The sequence below is a fragment of the Takifugu flavidus genome, chromosome 21 (assembly GCF_003711565.1).
Source record: "Takifugu flavidus isolate HTHZ2018 chromosome 21, ASM371156v2, whole genome shotgun sequence".
Lineage (NCBI taxonomy): Eukaryota > Metazoa > Chordata > Actinopteri > Tetraodontiformes > Tetraodontidae > Takifugu > Takifugu flavidus.
The window spans coordinates 1,159,591-1,186,772 of NC_079540.1; the positions used below are offsets into that span (position 1 = coordinate 1,159,591).

General features: G+C 42.3%; 1 protein-coding gene across 3 annotated transcripts; it reads left to right on the plus strand.

Moving 5' to 3' along the window:
• The first annotated feature begins 730 nt into the window (after positions 1-730).
• LOC130518737 (uncharacterized) lies at positions 731-27,046 on the plus strand. Of its 3 annotated transcripts, XR_008948131.1 has the most exons (44): positions 732-871; positions 6,041-6,109; positions 6,849-6,873; positions 7,002-7,019; positions 7,972-8,025; positions 8,126-8,262; positions 8,346-8,465; positions 9,078-9,135; positions 9,208-9,255; positions 9,342-9,410; positions 9,642-9,781; positions 10,192-10,323; positions 10,401-10,458; positions 10,545-10,625; positions 10,780-10,961; positions 11,061-11,129; positions 11,225-11,249; positions 11,334-11,366; positions 11,453-11,521; positions 11,593-11,732; positions 11,831-11,950; positions 12,083-12,137; positions 12,950-12,994; positions 13,065-13,121; positions 13,258-13,406; positions 18,109-18,207; positions 18,883-18,931; positions 19,460-19,540; positions 19,609-20,196; positions 20,345-20,442; positions 21,157-21,925; positions 22,024-22,145; positions 22,223-22,327; positions 22,492-22,549; positions 22,823-22,942; positions 23,027-23,200; positions 23,301-23,600; positions 23,674-23,739; positions 23,818-23,960; positions 24,028-24,159; positions 24,246-24,303; positions 24,379-24,447; positions 24,766-26,547; positions 26,941-27,046. XR_008948131.1 is itself a non-coding variant. In XM_057021580.1 (43 exons), the coding sequence occupies exons 1-43, from the start codon at positions 848-850 to the stop codon at positions 26,409-26,411; spliced, it is 6,654 nt and encodes a 2,217-aa protein (XP_056877560.1). In that variant the 5' UTR covers positions 732-847; the 3' UTR covers positions 26,412-27,046. The 3 variants fall into 3 exon arrangements, 2 of the variants coding, with proteins under 2 accessions (XP_056877562.1, XP_056877560.1); XM_057021580.1 differs by having other exon boundaries at positions 24,766-27,046; XM_057021582.1 differs by lacking the exon at positions 23,674-23,739 and having other exon boundaries at positions 731-871; positions 24,766-27,046.
• Positions 27,047-27,182: the final 136 nt, after the last annotated feature.

The following is a 27,182-nucleotide window of genomic DNA, read 5'->3' on the forward strand; positions in this document are numbered from 1 at the left end:
GAGGAGTTTCCTGCAGATGTTGAACGATCTGAGTCTCCTCAGGAAGTACATCCTGCTCTGGGCTTCTTATACAGCTGCCTCGTGTTGCTTGTCCAGTCCAGCCTGTTGTCCAGCCACAGCCCAAGAACAATCCTGCAAATGGAATGTCTCTGTTTTTAATTACATTTACCAATGAGTCTACCTTGCCTAACTTCTAAGAGAAGACAGAAACATATGGTGAAACACATAACAACAAGATAAAGACAATTCTCAACACTACACAGGCCTGCAGAGAATAGACATGTACACAGGCTTCACTCACTACACTCTGGAACTGGTTTGAACAAAGGAAGACTGGTGCTTTTACACTTCACACACCCACACACAATGTACACGCCTTTCTGACCACCTTACGCATGGAGAGTAGCCAAAAAGCTCCAAAGTTCTTTGGAGCTGACCCTCTCATGTATCATGCATTCAGCGAGGCAGGTCCTTTCTTTTATTGCGGCATCACATCGAACTTTTCTCTTCACTTACTGGTTTAATAAAAAGAGTCTGGTTCTTCCTCTTTACTGTGTAACACGCATGGTTTTCCCTCTTATCGACCAGAAATAGACATGCCTTTATACCTTCTGCCATTAATGTGATCGATCTGCAATTCGCCAATCGTTAATTTTGAGGAGCAAAGAGAAGGCTGCAGGATGTTGCTGGAAGGAGCTGGGGCGGAGCTGGGGGTGCATAAACATGCACAGCTGCTGCACGTTCAGTCTGATGACAGTCAGCAAAAGGACGGCCCTGTGCCTCAGCGAGGCCCCTTCTGCAGCCGCCCCCCCCCCCGCGCTCCGAGCAGCTTTCTGTCCGACCGCTGATGATGGAGAACAGTAGTTGCCTGGTGAGTCCAATTTATGTCCGCTTCTGACTTGTATTTTACTTTTTATTTCTTTGTTTATCTTTTTAAACATATTAGGAAGACACTGGGGGGAAATATGGAGATATTACAGCGGAACTAGTCGGGTTATTTCGAGAATGTGGACAGCGAGTCGTCTCGTTGGTGAAATCGTGAAACAGAATCGCAGTCTTCCTGGTGTGGCTAAAAAATATCAAGATATTTTAAAAGTTAAACGATATTTAAAGATGGCTATTTAAAAGTATTCTACGATTTAACAATACGATACCTTTTTTGTTTTAATTTTTTATTTTTAAACGCCGAGGGACCCATCAATTTTATAATGTTGCTCGGGTTTCTTCAACTTTTCTCATTTGTTTCCGTGTGCGCCCCCCTGTGGTGCAAGTATGGAATAATACTAATACTAATACTAATACTGATCTGGTCGGCCAATTCACTGTGACCTGGAGAGGAGGAATGCTCCCTGTCCAGATGTTTTGAGGTAGATTTCTCAGCTGTAGTTTCAAAAGCATCCAAACTTGTTTTCTGAAAACGCACGAGGTTTAAGATGTGAAGGGCGTGGAGGGATGGAGAACACTTCCATGTTCTCAGGTTTATCTTCTTTCTTTGCTGTTTTTCTGTTGGTGCCTCTTTATTTCATCTTTTGCCAACTGTTGGTTGAAAGAGCATTTTAATGGAGTCTGAGTGTCCGGTTTATCTGTTGATGCTATATTGAGCATTACACAGCTTCTGAATTTCCACATTCTAAAGGGGTAAAATGTTCATTTTATTTTTTTAAATTTAAAAAATGAAGACGGCTCTCGCTGTCCTCCTCACCTTTATTAAAAACCTGACCTTCAGACACCATCAAAACAACTGCTCTGGCACTTGTTTTGAACGATAACATTGTGGTTCGCTTACAAAGGTTCATACAAGTAATTTTATTTTCTTAACTGCCATTTTCCCTCCCGGGGTCAGGAGGAGGCTCCTGGCTGCATACAAGTGAAGGCAGGGTACAACCATGGGCTCTTTAAGAGCGTCTAGGGGTTCAGAACCTTGCTCAAGGGTACCCTGGCAGTGCTCTGAAGGTGTCCTGGCACCCCCTTCCCCTACTGCCAGCAGCATTTCAATTCAATTTCCTCACGGGAAAATAAAGTACATCTTAATCTTAATTATGCCTCCTTTTCAGAATATAACACAGAAACATTCTTGGATAAAATGGCTACAAAGCGTGCACACAAACAACTTAAACCATAAAGAGGAACCAAAAAATGGCAGCAAAAAACAAATTGAAATGATGGATGGATTGATTTTGGTGCATTCATGGGGACAACACACCAGAACCAACTGTCCACTGGCTTTGGGAGCTGGTAACCATTTTGAGAACTGATGGTTTGGTTAGATAGTTGCTGGCTGAGAAGTTCCTTATGATGGTTGCCATGGATACACCGGTGGGTGAGGAGAGCTGTTGAGAAGGGTCTGAACGTTGGTTTTAGTAGAAAAATACAGGCACATCTAGGGGCACCATGTGTGTTCAGCCTAACAGAAGGTCAGGAGATCATATTGTATCAAGGAAAATGTCATTCTTATAAAATGATCTATGAAGACGCATTGTCATAGATACATTTTTCTCCTTGTAAATGGATATTTTACCGTCATGCTCCCTGCCAGGGGAGCTCAGAATATAGAATCACACTGGTCCACCATGCCAGGAGAAGCATGCTGAACTTGTTGGAAGCGTCCTTGAGCCAGAACCAGGACACGCTGACGGGATCACATTTGCCATCTCGATCTGGAACTGCTTCTCCCCCCAGAGGAGGATGAGCTGATGGGAGCTTCGCTTCTGATGCTGTTGCTGCCATACCAGCCCAGACCTGGAGAAGTGGAGAAAGACAGACGGATGGATTACTTTATTCTCGCTGTCATTGTGTTAATTTTCATGGGTTTTCAGAAAGCTGATAAAGTATGGAGGAAATGGAAATTGGATGAATTTGACCTAAACTGCTGACGGCGCCTTATGCCTTCATCATCATGATGACGTAAACGCTTGCCATGACACTGGGGGGGGGGGAGGAAAAAAAAAAGGGCTCAGACTCATCCTGTTTCCATCATGCTTCAAGATGTCTCCATATCTTGATTAGAGTCCACCAGGTTTTGGAAAGGCATGCCCTGGTCCCATTTGTCGGTAGTAATCTAGTAAAAATGACTTTAATCTCTTTTGGATTAAGGCTGTAATGTGAGAAAAGTGGAGCACTGTAAAAACCTTGTGGACGCACTGCTTTACAGACTGACAGAACACCTCAAAAGAGGAAGTTCTGATGTTTTTCCCAACTCAAGGTCATTAGAAATGCGTACACTGTTGCAAAAACAACCATCTGGTGTTCATAATGACCTTGGAAGTGGGACAAAACTGTCCCTCCGGGTTTTAGGAACAGGCTGAGTCCTCATGCACAAAAGCTGTGATCTAACCCATAATCTCCACCCAGAATTCATCTTCTGTCTCCTGGGGGAAGACTGTGGGTCCCTAAATGTGTTGTGGCATATGAAGAATGTGTATTGATCCCAAGCAGGCCCTGTTCCCTAACTTCTGAAGACCTTAACTTCTTTTTCAGCCATCCTGGCACCATCTCAATCATGTTCCACATGAGTCCTGTCACCAGTGCTCTCATGTGCTTGTGATGGAACACCTTGTTATTCCCCAGGGGGGAATTGCTGTGAAGGAGTTCAGGGGCCCATAGGCTCCTGGGTTCTTGCTTTATGAATTGGACTCTATACCATGTGGTTGGTTATATTGTGTCATGAGATCATCAGAAAGGAATGTGTTTACTTGACTGTATAAGAAGGTGCTACCGAAGTAAGCACTTCGGCGATCTTCACCATCGGGATCACGAAACCTCCCTCGGACAAGCTGCAGCGTCCGACTGATACCTGACTGTTCTCTCCAATAAACATCTCTTATAACCAAGTCGGTGTCTACGAAGATTCCTTCCTCATCAGCACATCTCAGCCACCACCAGAAGAAACTTACCATGTTGCTGCCAAAATGGAATAAATCGATGTGAGTGTGGGGCCTCCAGGGATTGGACTCGTTTGTTCAGCACAGCCTCCACATGCTCCTTTTTATTTTTTTTTTTTTTTTTTTTTTTTATTTATTTATTTTTTTTTGCTTTCTTGGAACTGAGGAATTTGGAGGCCAGGTCAACGTTGTTGTGCTTCCCAAGATTGAATGTCAAAGTTTTTTTTATCTATGGGAAAGAATAAGTTCTTAAACCTGGAGGTCCTGCCCTTACTGAAATAAGGGAGGGGGCGCTTGAGAAATGAGGCAGTTCTTCTCGTTTATGTGGTTGGAGGCTCTATAGTGAGGGAAACAATCTTCTCAGCAGTCTGCACTGCTTCGACCTTCACGTGAATGAAAGGCACGTGCAAAAACTGGTCAAATATGTGACCAGTTAAGATTAGATTCAACTTTATTGTCATTACACATGTCACAAGTACAAGGCAACGAAATGCAGTTAGCATCCAACCAGAAGTGCTTAAGTAGCGAATAAAACGTTAAGCAAGTGGAAGATGAAATTATCTCTCCAATTTTGTACAGTTTTGGAGTGAAATGGTGACGAGATGGGAGAGTTGAGCTCTCTGTTAAGGACCTTAGTTAGCATGTTGGGGTTATGGGTTGTATGCAGTTATCATCGGGAAAGGTCAGGTGATGTAACTTTCAAAGCTTTATATACAACCATGCTCATCTAATCGGGTCCCAACCAACAGCAGCCCTGGGCTCCCCCCAAGCCATCGCTCTCTGAGAAGGAAACTGACCCTCAAAGATGGTATCACAGTTCAGAATAGAGCTGATAAAATCAACAGGAACAGTGGAGGTGAAGGTGCCGTCAGCATGACAGGATTGTTGGAAAAGCACTAATCCGTCCCCGTATGTGGCCTCCAGAAAGGGATCATGAGAAGAAACTTCCAGTGTTGAGGGTTTGTGAGGGAGACTTTTGAGTCCCATGGACCGATGAGGTTGAAATGGAACCCTTTGGCTGCTGCCAGCAAAGGTTTGATTGGACAGCAAAATGTTCAGAATGATGTGTTGCAGCCAGTGGAAAGAGAAGAATGGATTAAATGAAATTCAGCCAAATTCTGGAAGCAAATGTAGAGCTATAAAAAAAGCAAACGTAGAGCTGTAAAAGGTTGGGAAGAGGATAATTTCCACATATGAATGGACCTTTAACACACCTTAAAATCCATGATGGACTAGGTCCAGTGCAGGCTGAAGGCCTTTAGGCTCCTGACCCAAACATCATTGGAAATCTGTGGCTTGATCTAAACCCCAGGAACCCCACAGAAAATGTTCTCAAGGAAGAATGTATGGGGGGAAAAATAAAATCATCACTGTAGTATCTGAAGCCTGTGCTCTGAGGTCTCCCTCCTACTTCCATTTTTGGTACTAACTGAACTCTATGCCATTGGGTTTGATATACTGTGTTATGAGGTCATCAGAGAAGAATGTGTTTACTTGACTGTATAAGAAGGGGCTACCGAAGTAAGCACTTCCTAGATCTTCATTTGGACCATGAAACCTCCCTCGGGCAAAATGCAGAGTCCGATAAATACCTGACTGTTCTCTCCAATAAACATCTCTTATAAACAAGTCGGTGTCTACGAAGATTCCTTCCTCATCAGCACCTCTTGACCACCACCAGAAGAAATATACCATACTACAAAATGCATTTACAGGCTGTGGCATCTGCCAGAGGGCTGCTCAGAACCTTGCTGCAGGCCGCCTTTTACAAATAACACAAGTAAAAGGAAAAATAGGAAGGTAATATGACACCTTGCCCTTCCTGTTGGTGCTTCCTAACCTTCATCCATGGAGGGAAGAGAGGTCGAGCCATAGTTGGAACGTGGAGACATTTGAAGTCGTAATAGCTGCCCTGCACACTCCTCACGTGGAGGCTAAATAACGTCGTCGTGGTTATTTCAGCCCTGGAGCCACTAATGTGGAATAAATTGAATCCTTTCTGATTTTCTTCCTGCTGAGCTCCCACAGCACCTGAGTCAAACTTCTGGTGACATCAAGGCTTCCCATACTACTTTCTTCCTGAATACAGTATGGGTGGAACATGATCTAATCATTTATTATTTCAGTTTTGCTCATACCTTTTTTTTGTCTTGTTTTAGATCTGCAACAAAAAGTTTCCCCGTATCTATAGTATCAAGCAGCATTTGCTCTCAAGAAAACATCATGTGGTGGGTATTTTGATCGTGTCCTGTCATCTTTGTGTATTAAATGTACAGTACAGCTGTTGTTTACTTCCAGACACCTGGATTATGTGATTTGAGATACACCATAGCTTCATTATTATGCTTCTATATTAATTATTGGGGGTAAAGCGGATGTTAAGTGATTCCCTGGAGCGTTCTGTGTATGAATGGACCAGGCTGAACCTGTCGCTGAAGAGGTCACAGAAGGCCATAAGATAAGCACAAGTAAAATGTTAATCCCGTAAGGGGAGTGTCGGCATTAATGTAGAATAAAAGAGGAGGTATTAGACTGCTGAATGGGAGCACTGGGCCAGGCACTGGAACCAGTGAAGCCAGAAAGAAAAACAGGCCCGAATGGGGGACATTGTCGGGGATAGATTATCACGTGTGTGTGTGTGTGTATATAAAACATATACACAACTAAGAAATTAAGAGTGCACATAAACGTCACTGAGGTCATCTAGGCGTGTGGCCAGAGACCGAGCAGAGCTGGGTTAGTATAGTAGGACTAGTGGGACGTGTGGACAAATATGAAGCTTCGTCAGTGTGTTACCAGGGATGCATTAGGCAGAACAGAGGCTGTGCTGCACAGCAGGACATCACAATATGGGATGCTTTGGTAAAAGATGAGTTCTTTAAAGTTAGGACTGGCCATACATGCTGTCGGACTGTGACCTTTCACCAGTCAACATTTCCTTCTCCATATCTTTTTTTTTACATACAGAGAAAGGAAGAAATATTTCAGAAGGGTAACAAATTTTTCCATACTATTTCATTTTATTATGTTTTCATTGAATTTCTTCTTCAAGAAAACATGTTAGCCAGACTTTTAATGCTGTTCATTAATGTCTGTTTTTTTTGTCCCTAAACCCTTTAGAGATTTTAAAGCCTCCTGGTAAGCATATTTATCCTTATTGTAGTTATTTATGAGCAAAAATCATGTTTGCTGTGACCAGAAAGAGGAGAATAAACATGATAATGGTTCTCTCAACCACATCACAGGTCCTCCCCCAACTTGCACAACTACTTCCATCTGCTGCTATAGTTTCTCACAATAGCCATCTGCATTTTTAGGACTTTTTGCACATTTTATCTTGCAGCTTTCTGCTGAAAAATATTCTCTCGTCACTCAACTCAATGCAAATAATGGCAGAGTGAACGTAAATGTAAACACGGACAATTTTACAAAAGTACTGAATTATTGCGTGTGCAACTGCACTTCTGGCTGTTTCTTAGAAATATCTGCAAAAGAAACAGGGTGGGTGCATGAAGGTCATGTAGTTTGACCTCTGGGGACCCCATAGATCAGAGACAGGGGTGTATGGAGACACAGATCTGGTGAAGGCTCTGAAACATTTTCACTGCCCTGAATGTTCTCAAGAGCACAGTTATAAGAGATCCACTGGGGGAGAGATCCACTGGGGCAGAAATGACTGACTGAGAGCAATCAAGAACTTTGTGGCAGCAATTCCAAGAGTCCTTTCTGGAGAACACCAGGTGCTGCAGCTGTGGGAGGCAGGTCGAAAAGCGAACCTGTTCCAGAGCGCTGAGGGTCCTTAGACTGGGCTAAAGGTTCACCGTCCAACGAAACAATAAACTCAAATAGAGAATGATGAATTTAGACTCTAAATATTTGCACCAATGCAGTAATTAGTTTTTCTCCAAATAGATTTTCCACAAAACACCTTATTTGGTGTTGACTTTCTCATTGTGGGGTTTTGATCTTCTCCACAGGAGATCAATCATGATAAATCAATCACGCTATCAATAACTGCAGCATCAAAAATATATCCTTATTTAGTGACGTCTGTGACTGCAAATTTCTTCTGTCTTCCTTTTCCTTGCAGGCTTCTTTCCCTACATTATTGTGTTCCGAGTCATCAGAGACAAACCTTTCGTAGGTCCGTAGCGCCATTCATGCACATTTGGTGCCGCTTTACTGTAAAAACATGATGGGACAACAGGAAAAATGCTTGATAACTCATTTGTGATTTCTTCCAGGTTTGTCTATGCTGACTTTTTGCATCAGCGTAGATGGAAACGTTTCTTTTTACTTGTGTCATTGTTGTGGAGAGAAGTGTCCATCAAACAGAATTGTTACTCATGTCTTCTCTGACAGCCATTACAGCAACTACTTAGTAAGTCCTGAACGTCAATATATTTATTCCCATATCTACTTGAAAGCACATGCAACTTATAGATGTTTTTTTTTATATTTTAGAACTACACAGATCCAGATTCTTTAAATTTCGCCTGGATTCCCAGCATGACTGAACATAGAATAACTTTAGCTACAAGTGTGAGAAGGAAAGTCTTTGCCAACGGTTACGGAGAACTGCAGGTTTGTTGATCCAGCACTCAACGTTAAATAAAGAATCTATTACCTTATTTAAGGGGCCACAACAGTGTTTATGTAGCTCCTGGCGCCCATCAAGAATTAGAGCACAATTTATTCCTCCCATTTAATCAAATGCTCAAACTGGTGAAAGCTCCAAGACTTGATTCATCCACTCATTCACACACTGGTGACAAAAGCCAGTTGAGAAATAAGCAAACCAGCTGGCCAGCGGTCATTTTCTCACATAAAACCGTCACATAAGTGCATTTAGATCATTAAGGTTCTTTGAAACATTATGATTTTGACATAATCCAGTGGATCCAACACTGGGGAAGAACAAAGCATGACACAGTACTGATAAACACAGTCCAGCTGACAGAGAAAGCTACCTTGGATGTGATGACCTGGATGATTGAGAATCTACACAGACATCATACTGATAAAGTAAAATCACAAGCTCGTGTGCATGCGGTCAAATTCTTGCCAGGTTATTTTGTGATAACTACAAAACTTAAAACCCTCTTGAGACTGAAAATTAAAGAGACAAGCCGTGTTGTGATTTTCTTAATATTCCACACATGGGCTCTTAAATTGACTGAATTTTCTCCTTGTCAGATGTTGGATCTCCCTGGTGATCTGATTACAGTGCTTGAAACAAAAATGTATTCTGAAGGTGGGTGACTTGACAAGCTGTCCTTTTCTGATCATGACTGAAGACTAATTACGAAAAACCTTGTTTCTTCAGTCATGCAGCGTGTGAGTGAAAACAAGGAGCTTCTGATGCTAATGAACGGTGTGTAGAGCATCTTATCGTATACACAAAGCCAACCAGACTGTCCATTCATGTTTATTTCCCTTTATTTATTTTTTAAACTCAAGTTTCCATGTCAAAGTGCGTGACGCTACGAACATACCTACAAGACAGCCAACGGAAGCATCCCCTTCTTGGTTAGTAACTAAGGAAATCTGATATAATTGTCAAATATGAAGGGCTTCAGGTGGAGGCGTCAAATGCTCGGCCAGATGTGAGGAAAGCACAACGTTGGCGTTTCAGTCCCTCGCAGATGGCTCCAGTTCTTTTGTCCTTCAGCCAGAGAATATCACTTACCAAAGTAGACAGATTTGGGACGTTTTGACCTTTTTTCACCTTGTTTCTCTGCTCTGATCATGGTGTTGTAGGCTTGCAGCACATTATTGAGTGTGTTTGCACTGGAGAGCCTTGGAAGGCTTATTACCTGTGCACACTCTGCAAGCTCTCTGTGCCCTCCCGCGCGATCATCAGACACATCCTGAGCTTCGACCACATACACTCTTACTTTGTAAGTAACTCGTGCTTGCTGTAAACATGTGGCTCCACGCGAATGAAGGTTCTGAAGGTTCTACTCAGTCTTGATAATGCAAATTTGTTGCATTTATTTTATGTGAAGTTGGGAGATGTGCAGTTTGGTTCTGGTTTTACCAAATTTCCACCATTTTTATTTTTCCTTCACACCACAATAGCACATTTAAGAGCCACCCCGAAAGCGGCTCCCATGGAGATTATCTTACCTTTAAGATATAAAATGATAGATGATTTACTCATTAAATGTGTTGGAAGTCATAAGGAAGATATTTGCTGTTGATATAAACTAAACTAAAATCCAAGGTTTTATTTGAGGACCTAACACAAATAAGAAGAGAATAATGAATCCTCAGGGACTAAATTGGGCATCACTATAAATGTGTGCAGAATGTGTGGCATCCTTCCACTTTGCTGCCAAAGCAATGCTACCAGGAATACTCAAAGACATTTTCTTCACGGATGCTCAACTATGCAAAGCAGACACTGGAAATACACAGCACCCTAAATGCTGACATGAAGGTACCACCAGCACTTAACACAGCGTTTCCTGCACGCTTTTGTCGGTATAAAGCTAAAATCTCGTCTTCCTCTTGCAGCAAGTGATCATGGAGCCGGACGTCTTTGCATCAGTGAATTTTGCCTCTTATCTAGAAGGTTGGATATCATCTTTCGTGCCCACGTATGTCTAGAAGTCCCTTCAATTCTGAGCGTTTCTTCACTCTGTCCACGGTGATTTGTAGCTTTGACGAGAGTGGACTCCATCAGATGTGAAGACAAGATGAGCAGTTTGATTACTGTGGTCAAACCAGGGAAAAGGCTGGGTGTGTATCATTTCACTGGAAAGCTTCCTGGTTCGGTGTTAACCTGCACATACAGTTTCTCTTTAGATGCGTATCAGATATTTGTTGTATCTGCCTACTGTTACTGCGCTATTGAAGTAATTTATTGTTTTTGATCCTTTAAAAAAAAAAAAAGAGTATCAGGAGACGTCAGCAGCCCCGGAAACATCTGCAGCATCCGTAGGTTCCGCAACACCTGCCGCGCCTCTAAAGCCTGCTGTGTGTCCCGCACCTGGGGATCCAGCAGCTTCTGAAGCGCTTAAAGTGCCCGCTGCAGCGGACGCAGAACCGGCTCTACCCCACAACATCCGCTGCCAGGTAGGACGTTGGAAGCATCGCAGCTAGAAGTGAACGTTTGGGAGCATCCAAGAGCTGAGCGGCTTGTTTTATTGTCTCCTTTGCGTGTTTTTGGGGCAGAACTGCAGTATGATCTTCAACACTCTGCAGCAATACTGCAAGCACCTGGCAACCTTCCAGCATCACAAGGTGTGTTGTTTTGACCTTAAAAGTCAATTTTTTTCCTTGATTTGCTTCCTTCTGTTCACCTAGCATGGATAAAGACTTCCTATTTTCATTTGCAGATGTTGGAGAAATGTTTCCAAAAAGGTAGTTTTTAAAACAAAGGACAAAAAAAATGAAATATTTGTTGTGAAAATCACGGTATTCAAGTCAGATTTGTCTTTATTACAGTTCATAATGCTGAAAATGGTCCTAAACAAAAAGGTATAGCTGTCTGAACCGTGCATTACATTCAAAAATCGGCATATACCAGGGATATTTATAATTATTTCTGCTTCTTTAAACAATAGACTGGACAGACAGAATTGGTTTATTTCCTTCCCTCAAAGCGGGTTTGAGGACACAGTGGCCACTTGTGGGTGAGTTCACTACCCTTTTTAGCAGTGAACCTTTAAAAAAGGTTGTAATATCTTCATACTCGTTTCTCCAGGTGTTCCTCTGATTGTAATATGCATCAGCACTGAGGCGGAGGTGCAACCTCTTTATCTGTGCTTTGCCTGCAAGGACTGTTTCAGTGAGAACCTTCTCACGCAGCACTTCAACTCTACAAAGCATCTCATACACGTTCTGGTGAGCTCTAATGCTGGGGTTCAGAAGCTCAGGCCTTGAGGGCCGCAAATCCAATGACACTCTTGGGTTGTAATGACCGTCTTTCACCCTAAAAACAGCTATACCAGAACCCGTGGCGACTTCCTTTTGCCTGGGAGAATGAGTTGGATGTGACGCACTTGAGGTTAATGGCAACGAAAGAGGAGAAATTAAGAAAGCCAGAACTGATGCTTGTGAAGGTAAAAGCTCAATTCACTATTTCTCTATTAAGACAAGTGGCAACACCCCAGCCGTCGTGGACACTGTGGAAATGCTTTAGTCTATAAAGATTTTATGGTAAGACACTTATTCCCTGTATGTTCCTTTCGCAGATACTTGATGTCCCATATTGGATGTTTCTCAAGTTCCGCTGCAACTACGAGAACGGTAGGAACCGCTCGGAGATCATTGAGGAGCAGGCTGCTAATTTCGAGGCCTGTAGAGCAATGTCTAATCCATTCACTGTTATTATAATATATTATTAAGTGGATAAAAGATGGATTGATGCACTTTATTAATCCCAAACTGGGAAATTAAATGCAGCAGCATTGAACGTAACACTAAAATATCAATATAACAGCAGAAAAAGATTCCTATTTACAATATAAAATATAGGCCAAGAAAAACAATATAAAAAATATCTATACAAACAATTAGGTAACTAAATAACTAGTAATAATAACCTATAGTGTAAATGAACTGCCAGTGGGCTTCTATTTGCTTTATAAACCTCTCGGTATGAATGTCTCATCACAATTGATGCTGGCCCTGCATGCATGAACTGTTGCTGTGCTGGTGCCACTTCTCCTGATCAGTAAACTCCTCTGAGTCTCCACAGCGTGCAGAATTTCCACAACAAATAGCCATTGTCTTCTGTATTTACGTGGTCTGACAATGGCCTTTCGTCCATCGGTTCATAATTTGTAAAAACACACCACCACAGCAAACCTCTTGAGTGATTTCCTCAACACAAGCCAATGCAAGTCATAATGTTCAATAGCCAACTAAGTGGGCTGTTTTTAACAGTCCTGTTTTCATTTGATATTTAAATATTTAATGGTATGCCATGTAGTGCTAAAACCAATATCTATATATCTTTATATATCTTTATATATCTCTATCTATCTATATCTCTCTGTATTAAGCCTGGTATTTAAAAATGATATATGGTCTAAAATCTGGATTTGTCCTGTTTGCAGAGATGAGGGTCCTGCAACTGTCTCACTCTCTTTTAATGCACTCAGGTTAGTGACGATATTTCTCAAAACTGCTTTATTAACACCTTCGTCTGAGGTCCTTATCATCTCTGTGCAGTTCCATCTTGTAAAACATACAGGAAACTCAACAATTCCGACAGATTTCCTTTGCTCGGTGAGTGTGACTGGAAGGACCTGTGGTCATTTTTCATCACTTATATAAAACTGAGGAATGTTCAAAACGAGCTCTTAGGACGACGAAGAGATCAGTTACAGTGTTGGGCTAAACTCTTTTTGCTTATTCGTTGTAGGGCAAGAGTTCCTGGTCATGCACAACGTGTCAGGTCCATATTCTGAGGACCTGGATGTGGCATTTTTGTGTTTGCTCTGTAAGAGGACTTTATCCAATGAAGAGTCCTACGCTCATGTGTTCAGCAGAGAACACGTTACATCCTTTCTAGTAAGTATTTTCATTTGCTTTTGTAGTGAAGAAGGGTAACGGGCATAAGGCGTCTAAGGCAAATATGTGTGTTTTAATAGTTAACCTTTGATTTAATAATTAAACCTTTGTAGTCAATGATTATGCAGACTAAGTGCTGAGAGTTACGCATAGAATCACAAGAAATTAAGAGAGTCAATATAATCAATGTGCAATCAATGTTTGCTGTTCCTGTTCTATATGTATCACTGTTTGATCACCTGCTAATGAGATGGAAAGTCCGGGAGAGTTACCAGGGGGTTAATGGAAAGTCGTGGTTACCAAGGCGTGGTAACAAGAGATGGGAGGTTGGCTGTTTGAACAAGAGATGTCTGTTTTAAAAAAAAAAACAATGTAAGGTACACCTGACTTCTGATAAGTATGATAAATGGTACATAATGGTGGAAAATGAGAAAGAATGGCTAACTAGAAGGAGGAGCCCAGGGCGGAGTAACCCCAGGCTCCGAATAGTATAAAAGATGGGAAATTCTCAGTAGTTTCCAGACTTAGCCCGGGCTACTTCTCATGTATGGTGAATTGTGAATCGACAATAAACCATCATTTGGACCGTGAACCAGCTGATCCTGACTCATCATTTGACCTTGTTGTGGTATCTCCGCACTTCAAATCATTGGCACTGGCATAGGTATAAAGAGTTAATGTGAATGTAAGTTTAAGTGTTTTAGCGTAGAAGAAATTCCACGACAGTTTTTTCAGCATTTTCCAGCAGTCAGTGATTGCAATATTCTCACTGTTGTAAGTGGTTTGCAACTTTTTGGGAAATAATTGTCCAAGGCTTCCTCTTCAGACATTTTTATTTTGGACCCCATTACAGGTGAACACAGGTCAAATGATCTCAGTCTGGAACTGGCTTGAATACAGAAAAACAAGTGTTAATTTTCTGCCAAATGAACATGCTCAGCAATTCAAAGTCCAAATTATTGTTGAGTTTTATTCAGTCTTTGTGCAGTCAGAACGTACTTACAGCCTGTTACAGTGTAACACCTGCACCCAGGAGGCTGAGCAAGATGAGCAACATTTATAGTAATAACATCTTTGTTGGTCGGTGGAAACTTACTGGCAGCCTACAAGAGAGTTAAATCCTGCTGGGAAACTTCAGGCCATCAAGGTCGCACTAAGATAAGAATAGACATGATTAAACTCGGGTGGTGGTAGCTCAGTCTGTGGAGGATTGTGCTGAGAAGCGGAGGGTTCTTGGTTCAAGCCCCAGTGTTGCCATGGAAGGTGGTCTGGTAGTAGGGAAAGGTGCTAGAACATTTACAGAATACTGCTGAGGTACCCTTGAGCACGGCAACGAAGCCACAAATGCTCACATCGCTCCGTGCGATGACCTTGTAGTTTCTGGAGCCTGTGTATCTATTCTATGTAGGCCTTGAACTAAGTAAAAACTTGTTTTTCAGCCTTCACTTTGTTTTTAACCCTTTCCCTATAACGTTCATGCCGACTGAACGTCATCCCGTGAAGGTAGAATTGATTATTATGGGACTTATGTAGCCATGAATTTAACGGTTTTACCCGCGAAGACGGTTGGGGTGTTTAGTAATATTTAATTTTATCCGCAAATGAATGAAGTTAACGTGAAAATATTCCCTTAAAGATACTTTTGAAAGAGTTCATTCCCTATGTGTGTATTAATAGTGTTAGCTAATTTTGACAAAGTATGTAGACCAAGTATGTGCTTAAGCTTGAAAAGGGTATGATGAACACACCTATCAGTCAGAAAGCACCTCTTACAAGGTGAACGACAGGAGGTTTTTGTCCTAGATTATCTGCCCAGCAACCGTCGCCCGTGAAAGGTCAGCTGTGAGAAACAATTCCATATTAGGTCGAAAGCCCCGACTGTGAGGGCGACAACACACGCACGCTCACTGCACATACTTTGTCTACATACTTTGTCTACATTTACTCCCATTGGCCTCTGAAAGAGGACATGTTACATAAAAGATTGACACACATCATCCTCATCAGCTTTGGCGCTGTGGCCAACAAGGGGGTGTAGTGAAAAAGGGTAACAGGCATAAGGCAACAGAGGCAGAATGTGTGGTTGTTGTATTTAACCTTTGATCTAATGAGTAGACCGTCGTAGTTAATGAGTGCAATGGATAGACCCTTTTAGTTAATGATTAGACAGGTAAAGCGTATGAGAAATGTATACGAGTCATAATGATTAGACAGGTAAAGCGTATGAGAAATGTATACGAGTCATTGTCACTGTTTGAACACCTGCTGTATGTATGCATGTCACTATTTGATGTACACATGTCACTGTAGTGAATGTTTGCTATGAGATGGGAAGTCCGGGAAAGTTATCAGAGGGTTAAACAAAAGATGGGAGGCTGCCTGTTTGAACAGGAAGGTGCCTATTAAAAAAAAACATGTAAGGTACACCTGACTTCTGATAAGTGTAATAAACGGTACTTAATGGTGGAAAATGAGTAAAAATAGCTAACCAGAAGGAGGAGTCCGGGGCGGGGTAGCCCCAGGCTCCAAATAGTATAAAAGAAGGGCAATTCTTGTCAATGATCAGACTTAGCCCGGGCTACTTCTCATGGATGGTGAATTGTGGATCTGCAATAAATCATCATTTGGATCGTGAATCAGCTGAACCTGACTCATCATTCGACCCTGTTGTGGTATCCCCGCACTTTGATTCGTTTGACACTGGCATAGGTATATTGACTTAATAGAAGCATAAGTTTGAGTGTTTTAGCGTAGGGGAAAATCCACGACATCACCCGAGGGCCGTTCCTTCAACTCCTCCGACAGGGTGTGCAAACCTTCTAATGCTCGCGTGACTCAGCCACCTGTGTTATTAGGAATGAAAGTACATCCCATGTCACAGAACATAGAACAGACTCCACCTTTTTCTGCCAACAAGTCAAGAGCCATTCGATATTGCACTGCAATGAGGGAAGTAGCGGAGAGTTGCTCCGACAATCCCTGTCGGTCCCTTTAATAGGGTACTATTAAAGTGACTGGAACCATTAATCGTACTATCGCACAACACCCCCTCGCCCTTTCTTTTGGGTACATTTTGATCTTTATTATTCTTCTTTATCTTTATTATTTTGATCTTTATTATTCCTAGAGGGTCTTTACCTGAAATATCCACCCCCAATAGCAGGTAAAGTGTCCAATTAAGATGGGTCGGAGCTGGCCCATTGTCCCAGTGGAGGGATACGTTGACGGGATTAGTCAGGTGCCATGTTGGAGTTGGAATTACATATGCTTCCACCACCCTAAGCTTTGTTGTTCATTGGTGCCCTTGAAGGAGCTTCCCGCAAGCAGGTTCCAGTATGGCCCAGTCCAATGTGTCACACTTCCCCATGTTGCACATCACTGCCCTGTACCCCCCCGTGTTTCCCCGAGTCACGCATTGTCGGTGCAGTCGTAGTAAATGTAAACATCATAACCTCTCCAGCTGTTGGGATTTGCTCCACAATCAATGACTGAGCTTATGTCAAATGTGAAAGATGTGGGCTGCCCTAATACGTATTCGAGTTCCAGTCCCTGACATGTGGGGCGGTTTAAGCCTTCCCCATCATCAAGAGAATGCTTCTTTTGGGTGGGTGTGAGGCACCGAGGCAGTCGGGGATCCACCGAAGCGGGTTCCTCATCATCTGACAATGGATCCACTCAATCCATCACGCGTAGGCCCAGTGATGTGGCCATTGTTGTGGGGAGAGGTTACTAGCACTTCACCCGTTCTGTGCTGGGGTGTCTGACGTCACAGAACCACGTTCCTCCTTGGTCTCTGAGGCACCTTCTGGTACATTAGTGCGCTGAGAGAGGCGGTACCACGTTCGGCCCTTGCTTTGGAGCCGCACCGCTGTATGGTTCGGGCTGTGACTTTGAAAGGACCTGGGCTCCTGCCACTTCCTTTTAAATGCCTTCAGGAGGAGGGATTCTTCACCTGTCAAATCTGGTCACTCCTGGGCCAAGTTGGTACTTTGTCGTACTGCAGCCACGAGAGCAGGCTGAAACTCTGACGTGGTGGGCTCGGGTGCATTCTTTTTAGAATAATTCTTTGCTTGTTCTAGCTGTAGGTGTGTCACCCTTAGCTGGGAAATAAAGGTCTCAAATCTCTGATTTAACTTCTAAGTTTTATTTGTCGCACCATTACACCATAGGACTTTACAACAATATACTGTGTATATATTTTCATCCTAAATAACTACATTAAACATCATGGCTATGATCCATGTAAGCCTGTACTGGTAAGTTTTTGCACAGTTTAGACACGGAATCCTTATCTAGTCATCATCTAAGTGCTGACTGCTCATGCAGTGATTTTAATGACATTTTGAGCCATTGGCTGATGTATTTTTGATCCTTTTAATCTTCATTAAATTCTGGGTGGCATTTTGAGAGACAACTCACTTTTTTGGCACAAACACACAGACCGGTACATTCTGAACAAGTCTATTTTTGCTATTTTTTGGAGTTTACAGTAAAAATCGGGGCACCAATCTTGCCATTTTACAATATGTGTGACTTTTACTGTCTAGTGCACAACACAGATTTTTATTCTTCACTTGACTGTTTCCTTGACTGTTATAATTTGTCTATTTCTTTCCCAATATCTTTCCCCTTCAGATGAATAAATCGTGCAATACTTCTGATACTGCTCGATAACTTTAACTTGTCTTGCGTATTTCTGTAGGAAGCCTTTCATCCTGGATCCCTGAATTCCAACACTGCTTCACAAATCTTCGACTTGGCCAAGCAAGCAGCGAGACTTCACTCCATATCCCATATACAGGTATTATTCTTACTTTTCAGAAACTGCACCATAAATGGAATTAATAGAAATATGCCACAGTTTTGTGTTTTGAAGTCCCGTTGACATTTGTAAAAACCCGTGTCTGTGTGTTTTTATGTCTAAATGTGAACAATATTACCTCGGTTATGATATTAAATAAAAATATTTTAAAAGCCAGGAGAGTGTTCTGTCCAGTCAAACAGTCGGTGCAGATTTTTATCTAATTATAAAGTCTATTCCTATTTATATGTAGAAATATAGAGAGAATTCCGCCACTGTCTTTCGCTTTATTTCATGATGCTCATTATTTACACAGAACAAAAATATAAGCACAAGATATTTGGTTTTTTTCCCATTTCATGAGCTGATTTTAATTTTTTAATACTTTTTCTGTGAAAGAAAAAAAGAAAGTCCCGTTTCTCTCAAATATTGTTCACAAATCTGTGTAAATCTGTGTTCTGTCTCAATCTGTCGCATGATTGCATGCAATTGCCACGCTGACTGCAGGGATGCACACCAGAGCTGTTGTCAATTAACTCAATAATGATTTTCTCCAATAAAAGCTGTCTCCAGTAGCCTTTCAGAGAATTTGCCAGTACATCCAACCGACCTCATGACTGGTCACAGCCAAAGTCTCATTTTTTCTAACATTATCATTTGTTGTGCTTTCAAAAGGTAATACAGGGAGGAAGGCCCATTGACAGACCATACACCTACCAGCAAGGTGATTATTATTGGCAGCTCGTGGCTTAGAGGAAAGAAAATTGATTTGTAACTAGAGCCCGCTCATATCCCAGGTTGCAAATGAGCAAGACACTCACTGCTCCCTGAGCTCAGTAAATTGTGGCCTACTGCTCTGTGTGTGTTCCCTACTGGTGTGTAAAGTACGGGTGAAATGAAGAGGTCAAATCCACTATCACCAATTAGCGTGTGTGCAAATCAGTAGCTGTGGATCAATAAATGAGTATTTGGTAATTCATTTTAAGATTTTGACACAGAAGGTAAGCTCCAGCTGTAGACATGTGGCAAAGTTGTAAACTGAGATGAAACAAGAATCAATAAAACACCACAAGTGTAGATGGTAGAAATATGAGGTGACTTGCCAGCGAGATAAGAAATGGTTAAAACAATGAGTTTCAAGGATACTGTCAAAACAGTCATCTCCCAAATTTCCTAATGAAAATGGTACAACATTGTGGATAATCAAACACGTTGGTTATGATTTGAATTCAACTCTGCTGTTCTGTCACAGCAACATTGGTCTCGGCATCTATAAAATACAAATCGGGGAAAGGAAAACTTCATCCTCGGATTCTCCCTAAAGGAAAGCTGGGTAAGTTCTGTCTTCCTTAAAGTCTCCCTTCTTTAAAATCCGTAAATAATTTCCCTCTGTATTTTCAGTCCCCAGAATAATTACTCAACAAGTGGACCGGAAACAAGGTCCGAAAGGCAGCCAGCCTGGCACTGAAACGCAAACCTCTAAGAGACCTTTGCCGAGCAGTTACCCAACTGTTGGCATGGTTACAGACCTTGGCTTGGGTGCCACCAGTACATGTGGAAATACAACAAAAAGACCTCCTGGGGGGATTCCTACATCAACTGAAAATATGTCCGAAGAGGGAAAAGCTACAATTTCACAAAGTCACTCAGTGCAGATAAAGAAAGAATGTAGTGATGTGCTCCAAGTGATGAAGGAGGAAAAGACTGAAGAGTCTATAGAACAGGAACCAACTGAGATCACCACTGAAGGTTCCTTTACCATCAGCAGTGGCGTTAAAATCGAGGCTGAAGAACAGATCGGTGCCTCCTCTGTTAAATCAGAGGAGGAAACATCGAAAGAAAACATAGAAGAAATGGACCAGACAGAGCAGCATTTCAGCATCAAACAGGAACAATCCTGTGAAGAACCGTTTAACTTGTCAAGTATTAGAAATGCAAAGGCCAACACAGACAGCTCTGGACCAAGTCAAAAGACTCTAAAGGACACAGGTGTGTGACGCCATGTTTACTGTGTGTATATTTAGTTCATGCTGCATCAGAACATGGAAACCTTAACACTGTTAGGTGTCAGATTAACTTCACAATTAATGTAACTCCGAGCTTTTAGAAAACAGAACTGATGCATCTTTCCTCACAGGCATTACTGAACCCGACGCCCTGGCCTGGCAGAATCTCGACCCTGCACTCACTCCAACCTCCTCTCTGTCTCGAGTTCAATGCAAGGACGACCAGCAGGTCACAGATTCTGTTATGTCTGTCATCTTTGCTAGTTTCTGATCTAAATTAGCATTTTGCTCTTAATGATGCTTAAAATTTAAACACATCTCAGCTCCACAGATTCAGCTGTGACCCTAAGTCACCTCAGCTGTGTGTTGTGTGTGTGTGTGTCTTTACTGTTTCTGTACAGAAACTGAATGTTGTGTTGGAACAATGTAATAATTGACAATCAGTCTACATAATTGTTAGGTTCGAACAACCTAAAACAGAGAGAAACACATGAGGCAAAGACAACAGCTTTAAGTTTTACTTGCAGCAAGGAGGACGGAGAGATGTGCTCAGTTCCAGATCTCCAACACGTCCTGAGGCACATCCTCCGCCATCCTTCTTTTATTGAGATTAGGAGGTCCCTAGTTACACAGAAATCAAATGTGCCTAAAGGGAGGGGGGACACAAGATAGCAGGTCCCCTCCTGCGTCATGCCCTGCAGCTCTATCTCCAGTCATTGTTACTTCCTAATGCTCCTTACAGCAGCTGCATTTCTGTCCTTGAACAGAGGGGTACGAGTTCACACATCAAGCATCACGAACATTAAGCATTAACGAATAATAAGAAACATTAAGTAATGAGAAACAATATAACAAGAATAAAGAATATAACAAGGAAAAAGCAAATAAGAGATAACTTCATTATAATGATTCTAACAATAATACAGATGTTTTCTCATTAAAGGTAGCGGATATGGTGACTGAGGACGGCACTGAAGCGCAGCGAGCCTCTGTGAATAAGTCCCCGACTGTAAAAAATGAAAGTACTTCAAGAGCAGCTGACTTTGTCAACAAGTCAAGTCAAGAATACAAAATTTCTCAGAAACTGCCTACATCGGCCGGCAACACCCTTATGCCAGTTGTTGGAAGAAAGGAATTACATTTAAAGCCTCTTGAGTCGGCTGATGCTGTCAGGGTACGTCGCAACTCGACAGGAAATGGCTCGAATGCTAATCAAATGCAAGAACCAACTGCGAAACCCTTCAATGCATCGGCACATTGTGACGTGACCACCTCTGTCGAGTCTGCTGTAGCTGGGCCCAGTTGTCGAGACACAGGATCCAGCTCTTCTAAAGAAACTGCCAAATCCCCAGCTTGCAAGTCTGGTCATCAAGCCAGCAGTTCCAACCGGAGCTCACCCATTGTCGAATCCACAGAATCTCTGCGCAAATCAGCTGCAACCATCACCAAACGACGTGCAACCAGCAGTGATTGCAGCCTGCCTTCCAAAATGAGTAAGAACTCTGACGTCAGGTCTCACGCTGTGCATGTACCTCCCACCACGGTGCCGCCTGTGGAACATGGGGTCACTGAAGCCTCTTCCAATACGTTGAAGAAACCACAGTGTACACATGAAGCTCCCCACTCCACCTCACAAACATCGACTGGAGCTGACGAGAAGAGTCCAGCATGCGATTCAGTCAGCAAGCCCACTAAAAAACCACCCGCAGTTGGTAAGTGATGTCAGGAATAATTAATAGAAAACCATAAGTATGTCTTTCAGTTGGCATCTGTTCAGTTTCAATTTGAGCTCTTTGTTTTCACTTTCTAGGTCGTAACCAGCTGATAGTTGTGTCTTGTGAATCAAAGCGGCAGGTCTACTGCAAACTGTGCTCAGTCAAGTTGACAGGAAAATGCCACCTCCAAGAAAACAGGCACAAATACAACTATGTGGTGCGTCAGGAGTCCCGTCGTAGAGAGGGGAGGCTTTAGTGCAGATTTTAACCACACGCTCCTTGTGCTCTTACTAGAAAAAGTTCTTTGGGATTACCCACAAGCTGTCTCCAGATGTTCTGGACAAGGTGGTGACCAGCTTGTCTGAGGCCGAGAAAGATTTAGAATCTCAAACCTTCCAGGTGACTATATTGACCATCCTTATTTTTTCATAATTAAGGAAATACCCAGACCATCAGGCTGTTTTATACATTTCTAAACTATTTAACTAGTTGTTTATGCACACACAGACACACACAGTGGCAGTGAATGCATGTACATTTTTGTCTTTCTTTTGTCATATCAGACAATTAAGGTAAATATGGACACTTATAAGGAGCTGCAGGACCTTCCAGTAAACAAAGGTAAATGTAGCAAGTCACAGTCAACATTAGTCACAATACAGACCCGCTAATTCAAATCTAGTTTACAAATCCAATCCATCCTATTTATTCTTTGAATCATTCCAAACATATAATGAATCAGATTTTATTCAATGGAAGATTTTCTCTATTAGTTATTTACAGAGAAAAAGCCATGTTTTTTCTTTTGTAACAATGTTCAGCCTACATATCTATTTTGTAAACCAAATTTGAAAGTTGTAGATGCCATTAGACAAAGTCTCTTTTGATTCTCAGCTCTAGAAAGGCTGAAGGAAATGCTCGCACAGGACGACTCAGGGGTTTTCTCCTCCGTATCTAACACTGCTGATGACTCAATCCTCAAAAGTCCAACTGGAGTTTTCAGTCCACGTGATGGTAAATTTTAAAATATCCAAGTCAAATTTCATATTTTCATTGATTCTATACAATGAAGATACATGAATTTTGTTCTTTCTTCAGAAATGGAACCCACTTTAAAACAAGACAGGAGTAAAGCTGAGGATCAGATGGAAAGAGCCACCGTGACAAAGAGGTCGGATCCTGATCCCAGTGCTGATCAGCTTCCATCATGGCCGACCTCTAGTAGAAATGATCGCATTGATCCAACTGGTGCTGAAGATGTGGTAAAAGCAGGTGAGTCTGTCAACACGCATCACCCACAATAAAAGAAGTGATAACAGGAAGTCATAGATGATCCCATATCTAACATTCCTTTCACTGACTGACGCACTAGCTCACAAAATGGATGCTTATCAAGATGGACAGTGTCGTCCTCCTGCTGCCTGCGTTGACAGAAGGCTGCGGCAGAGAAGCGAACCAGAGCTACAGCTCAATGAAATATTGCCAGGAATCACAGACAAACCCTCCCTCAGTAAAGTGTCCAGTCCAAACCTTCTCCCTGCTGCTCCAGGGATCGTAGAAGAGCAGGACCCTCAAAGAACAAGCCATACTTCCAAGCCTGTGCCAAAATCCTCAGTCCCCAACACGGGAGCGCCATTGGCTAAATCGCACTCCCTCTCAAGGATTTCCATAGGTGTGTGTTGGCATTTTCATCCCATTTCCTGATGTTTAAAGTGCTGATTTGGTATTTCATATGATGATCACAGGAGAACGGATTCATGGTTCCAGCAATTTGTCGGTATTACTGATAGTGGGCCAAAAACCAGTAGTAGGTGTGTGTGTGACATTTTTAAAATATTACTTCAAATGCTACTTTACCGAAGCTTACAGTGGTCATGTCTTGTCATCAGGTCTGTCCTCTATTTGGGAATGTCGAGGTATTGCTTCAAACCAGCTGCCTTCATTCTACTTGTGCGAGAGCTGCGAGGAGAAGCTGTCCATCGACCTGATCTGCAAACACATGAACAGCACCACGCACCACTTAGCCTATTTAGTGAGTACAGTTTTAGTAATGCATTTCAACCTTGCACAAGAAGCTTCATGACGTGCTTGTCTTTCAGATGAAGCATTACCCTCGCGACATGTTATTCTGGGGGCAGAAAGACCTGACATATATGGCAAAATTGTCTGGTTTAAAGGATGTTGTCAACTTGTTGTCAAAGCACGAGACTTATGCCAAGATGGACGCACAGGTAACATTTTACCCTCTATATCACACATTGTTCTGGTGGTTTGAGGATTGTTTATGCCTTATAACTGTGTTTTGTGATCACAAAAGGTTGTGCTGTTGAGAGAAGACCTTTATAAATGTATTCAAGCCGCTCCTGTCCGTGAAGGTAGCATCACACTTAACATAAGTCATGGTCCACAGCATTATACGGCATTAAATGTATATTCTTTGTGTCATTAAGCTTTAAAACTTGTCCAAAGTGTCACAAAAGGACCAAACTCTAAACTCTTGAGAGCTCTGCTTGCATATGGTAAGTATTGATTCTTATTTATAGGCAGAAGTAGACGGTGCAGTGAAGGGTGAGCCATGCTGAGGGGCTGTAAGGGGGGACAACAGTCAGTAACATGGTCACAGTTACTGAACTACATCACTAATGTTGCAACTCAGATGATTTAACCTACTTAGACCTGAATTGACCCATAGCTCTTATATATGCATATGTGTGACCAGGTTATTTTGATAAGAATAGTTCATATTCTTTATGCAGTGTTATAAATTGTTCCTTTACAGTATCACATCAAAATGTATTTTTGCCCACCCCCCCCCCCTCTTCTGCTGGGTTTTCTAGAAGAAAGTAAGATTGCTGAAAAACATTTGATGGATGAAGGCAAACGGGGGCGGGTGCTGAATCCCGTGGATATGACCTGTGTCTCTGGAAAGATGGACTCTTTTGGAGGCGCTGACACACCTGCCACTCCACAAGGCAACGCCAAGATGTCTTTAGACCCACAATCAGAACCACAAGTGCATCAGAAGTCTCTCCCAGAGTCCCCATCTTCAACTGTTAGTTCTCCAAAAAGTGTAAACTCGGCAGTAACTCAAAAAGATGAATGTCTTCACACCAGGAAAAGGCCACCTGATGAATCTCCGGAATCACTGCCCTCACCTCACAAAGTTAATTCACAGCTCGATCCTTCTGTCTGTCTGACCACATTACCCACCGGTTGTGCTGCAACTTCCCCCCTCTTCTTTTCTAAAGGCAAAGACGACCAACTCGGATCTCCAAAGGCAGACATGTTCGATGTTCATCAATTTACAGGTCTAATTTCTCTAATTAAAACCCTAAAGAATGCAGAGACTGCCACTGGTGAGAGTGCTTCGTCTCAAAACTGTGTGGAGAGTAGCTGTGTGCAGCAACCATCGCAACCAAAAGGACGCAGGTGGGATTTAGAGGTGCGAAAAGCTGCGGTGAATCCAAAATTACCCTCTGCTTCATCTGTGGCATCCAAGCAGGACCAGCCTGTTGGCTACGAAGCCAGGATTACAGAAGAAAGCAGCCCACTTTGTTCCGTCCGCACTAATGACACCAGTGAGAAACAACCTGAGGAAGACGTTAATGTTCAGGACACGGTCAAAAATGAGACCCAGCTGGCATCCTGTCCTGTTGTAGCGGGCACCCAAAACTCCGGTCAGACATCACAGCCACAAAACCTTGCAGAAATTGACAGCACAGTTTGTCTGACACCCATTAACTGCACTAAGGTAAATAGTGAACATCAGTTAACTCATTGTGTCTCTGCTCCAGCATCAGGACACTGTAGTCATGACAACCAAATGACGAATAGCAGAAATGAGCAGGTTTCAAGTTCTGCCGAGGCTGTCAATGCCAACACATCAAATCAGCCCCTTGTCCACAGTGCAAATTCACACAAACCTGGAAGCAACACTCCAATTTTTAATGCCGGACAGGAAGCAAACTGCTGTGTACATCTGGGCATCCAAACAACCCCAGGAGGCCTTGGCCTGGAGGTGCAACATCAGCAAATTCAGCAGCAGCAAATTCTGCAGCTCCTGCAACAACAGCAAATTCTGCAGCAGCAGCTTCATCAATGTCAAATTCAGCAAGTGCAGCAGCAGCAGATGCAGCAATATCAGATGTATCAGCAGCAACTGTATCAATATCAAACATATCAGCAGCAGCAGCAGCAGCAGCAGCAAAGTAACCAAGAGCAAGTGCAGGAGCGAACGCAGCAGCAGATGCAGCAATATCAGATGTATCAGCAGCAAATGCATCAATATCAAACATATCAGCAGCAGCAAAGTAACCAAGAGCAAGTGCAGGAGCGAACGCAGCAGCAGATGCCTCAATATCAGATGTATCAGCAGCAAATGTATCAATATCAAACGTATCAGCAGCAGCAAAGTAACCAAGAGCAAGTGCAGCAGCGGCCCTACAGTCAGCATGGCGGAGGGAGTACAATGGCGCCCTACTGAAGCAGCCTTCCTTGACCCAATATCCAGAGAATTCCACCAGCGCAGCACCGTGAGAATCTGGTCATGTAGAGCATTCCTCTGTTTTACTCCAGCCCTTCAAGCATCCCCAATATCTCAGCAGCTACCATCAGTCAAGGTATTTTCCACCTGCCTGTTAATGGTAACAACTCATTTCTGCAGCGTTTGCATAGGTTTTAGTATAAACATGTATTTAAAGTTTGTTTGGAATAATAAGTAGCAGCCCTGCCTTTAGGTATCCTTCCTGGAGATGAATAGAGATTTCACAGCATTTTCTCCTGTCACTGATACGCATTAAATGTGCGAAAAGTTCTTATGTAATTTTATTTTTATTCACTGGTTTTTGGTTAATTCACCTGACTTGTATTTGAAAATGAATTTTCCTTCAGTTGTCACTTTTTAAAAAAATCTCATTAAGAAGGCACATTTGAGATTTTCTACATTGCTTGGATTTACCCTGTTTATAAGATGTAATATAAAAATTGTTTTAATAAAGTTGTTCTTTTTTCAGTTAATAGGTGATGGTTATTTTCTGTGATGACTAAACCTCTCTGCTGACCCAGGGTGTAACAGAAAACAAGATCAATAAAAGCATCTGTGCTAGTGGTTCCTGATAAGGTTTGTTTTTATTATCTCTTTATTTTATTATCCCTCTGCTCAAGGTTTTTAAATATGATTCTTAGTAGGTTTATTAGTTTGGAAACTGTTCTTTGAGGACTTTCTTCACTGCTTCTTTGAAAGGGTTGTTTGAAA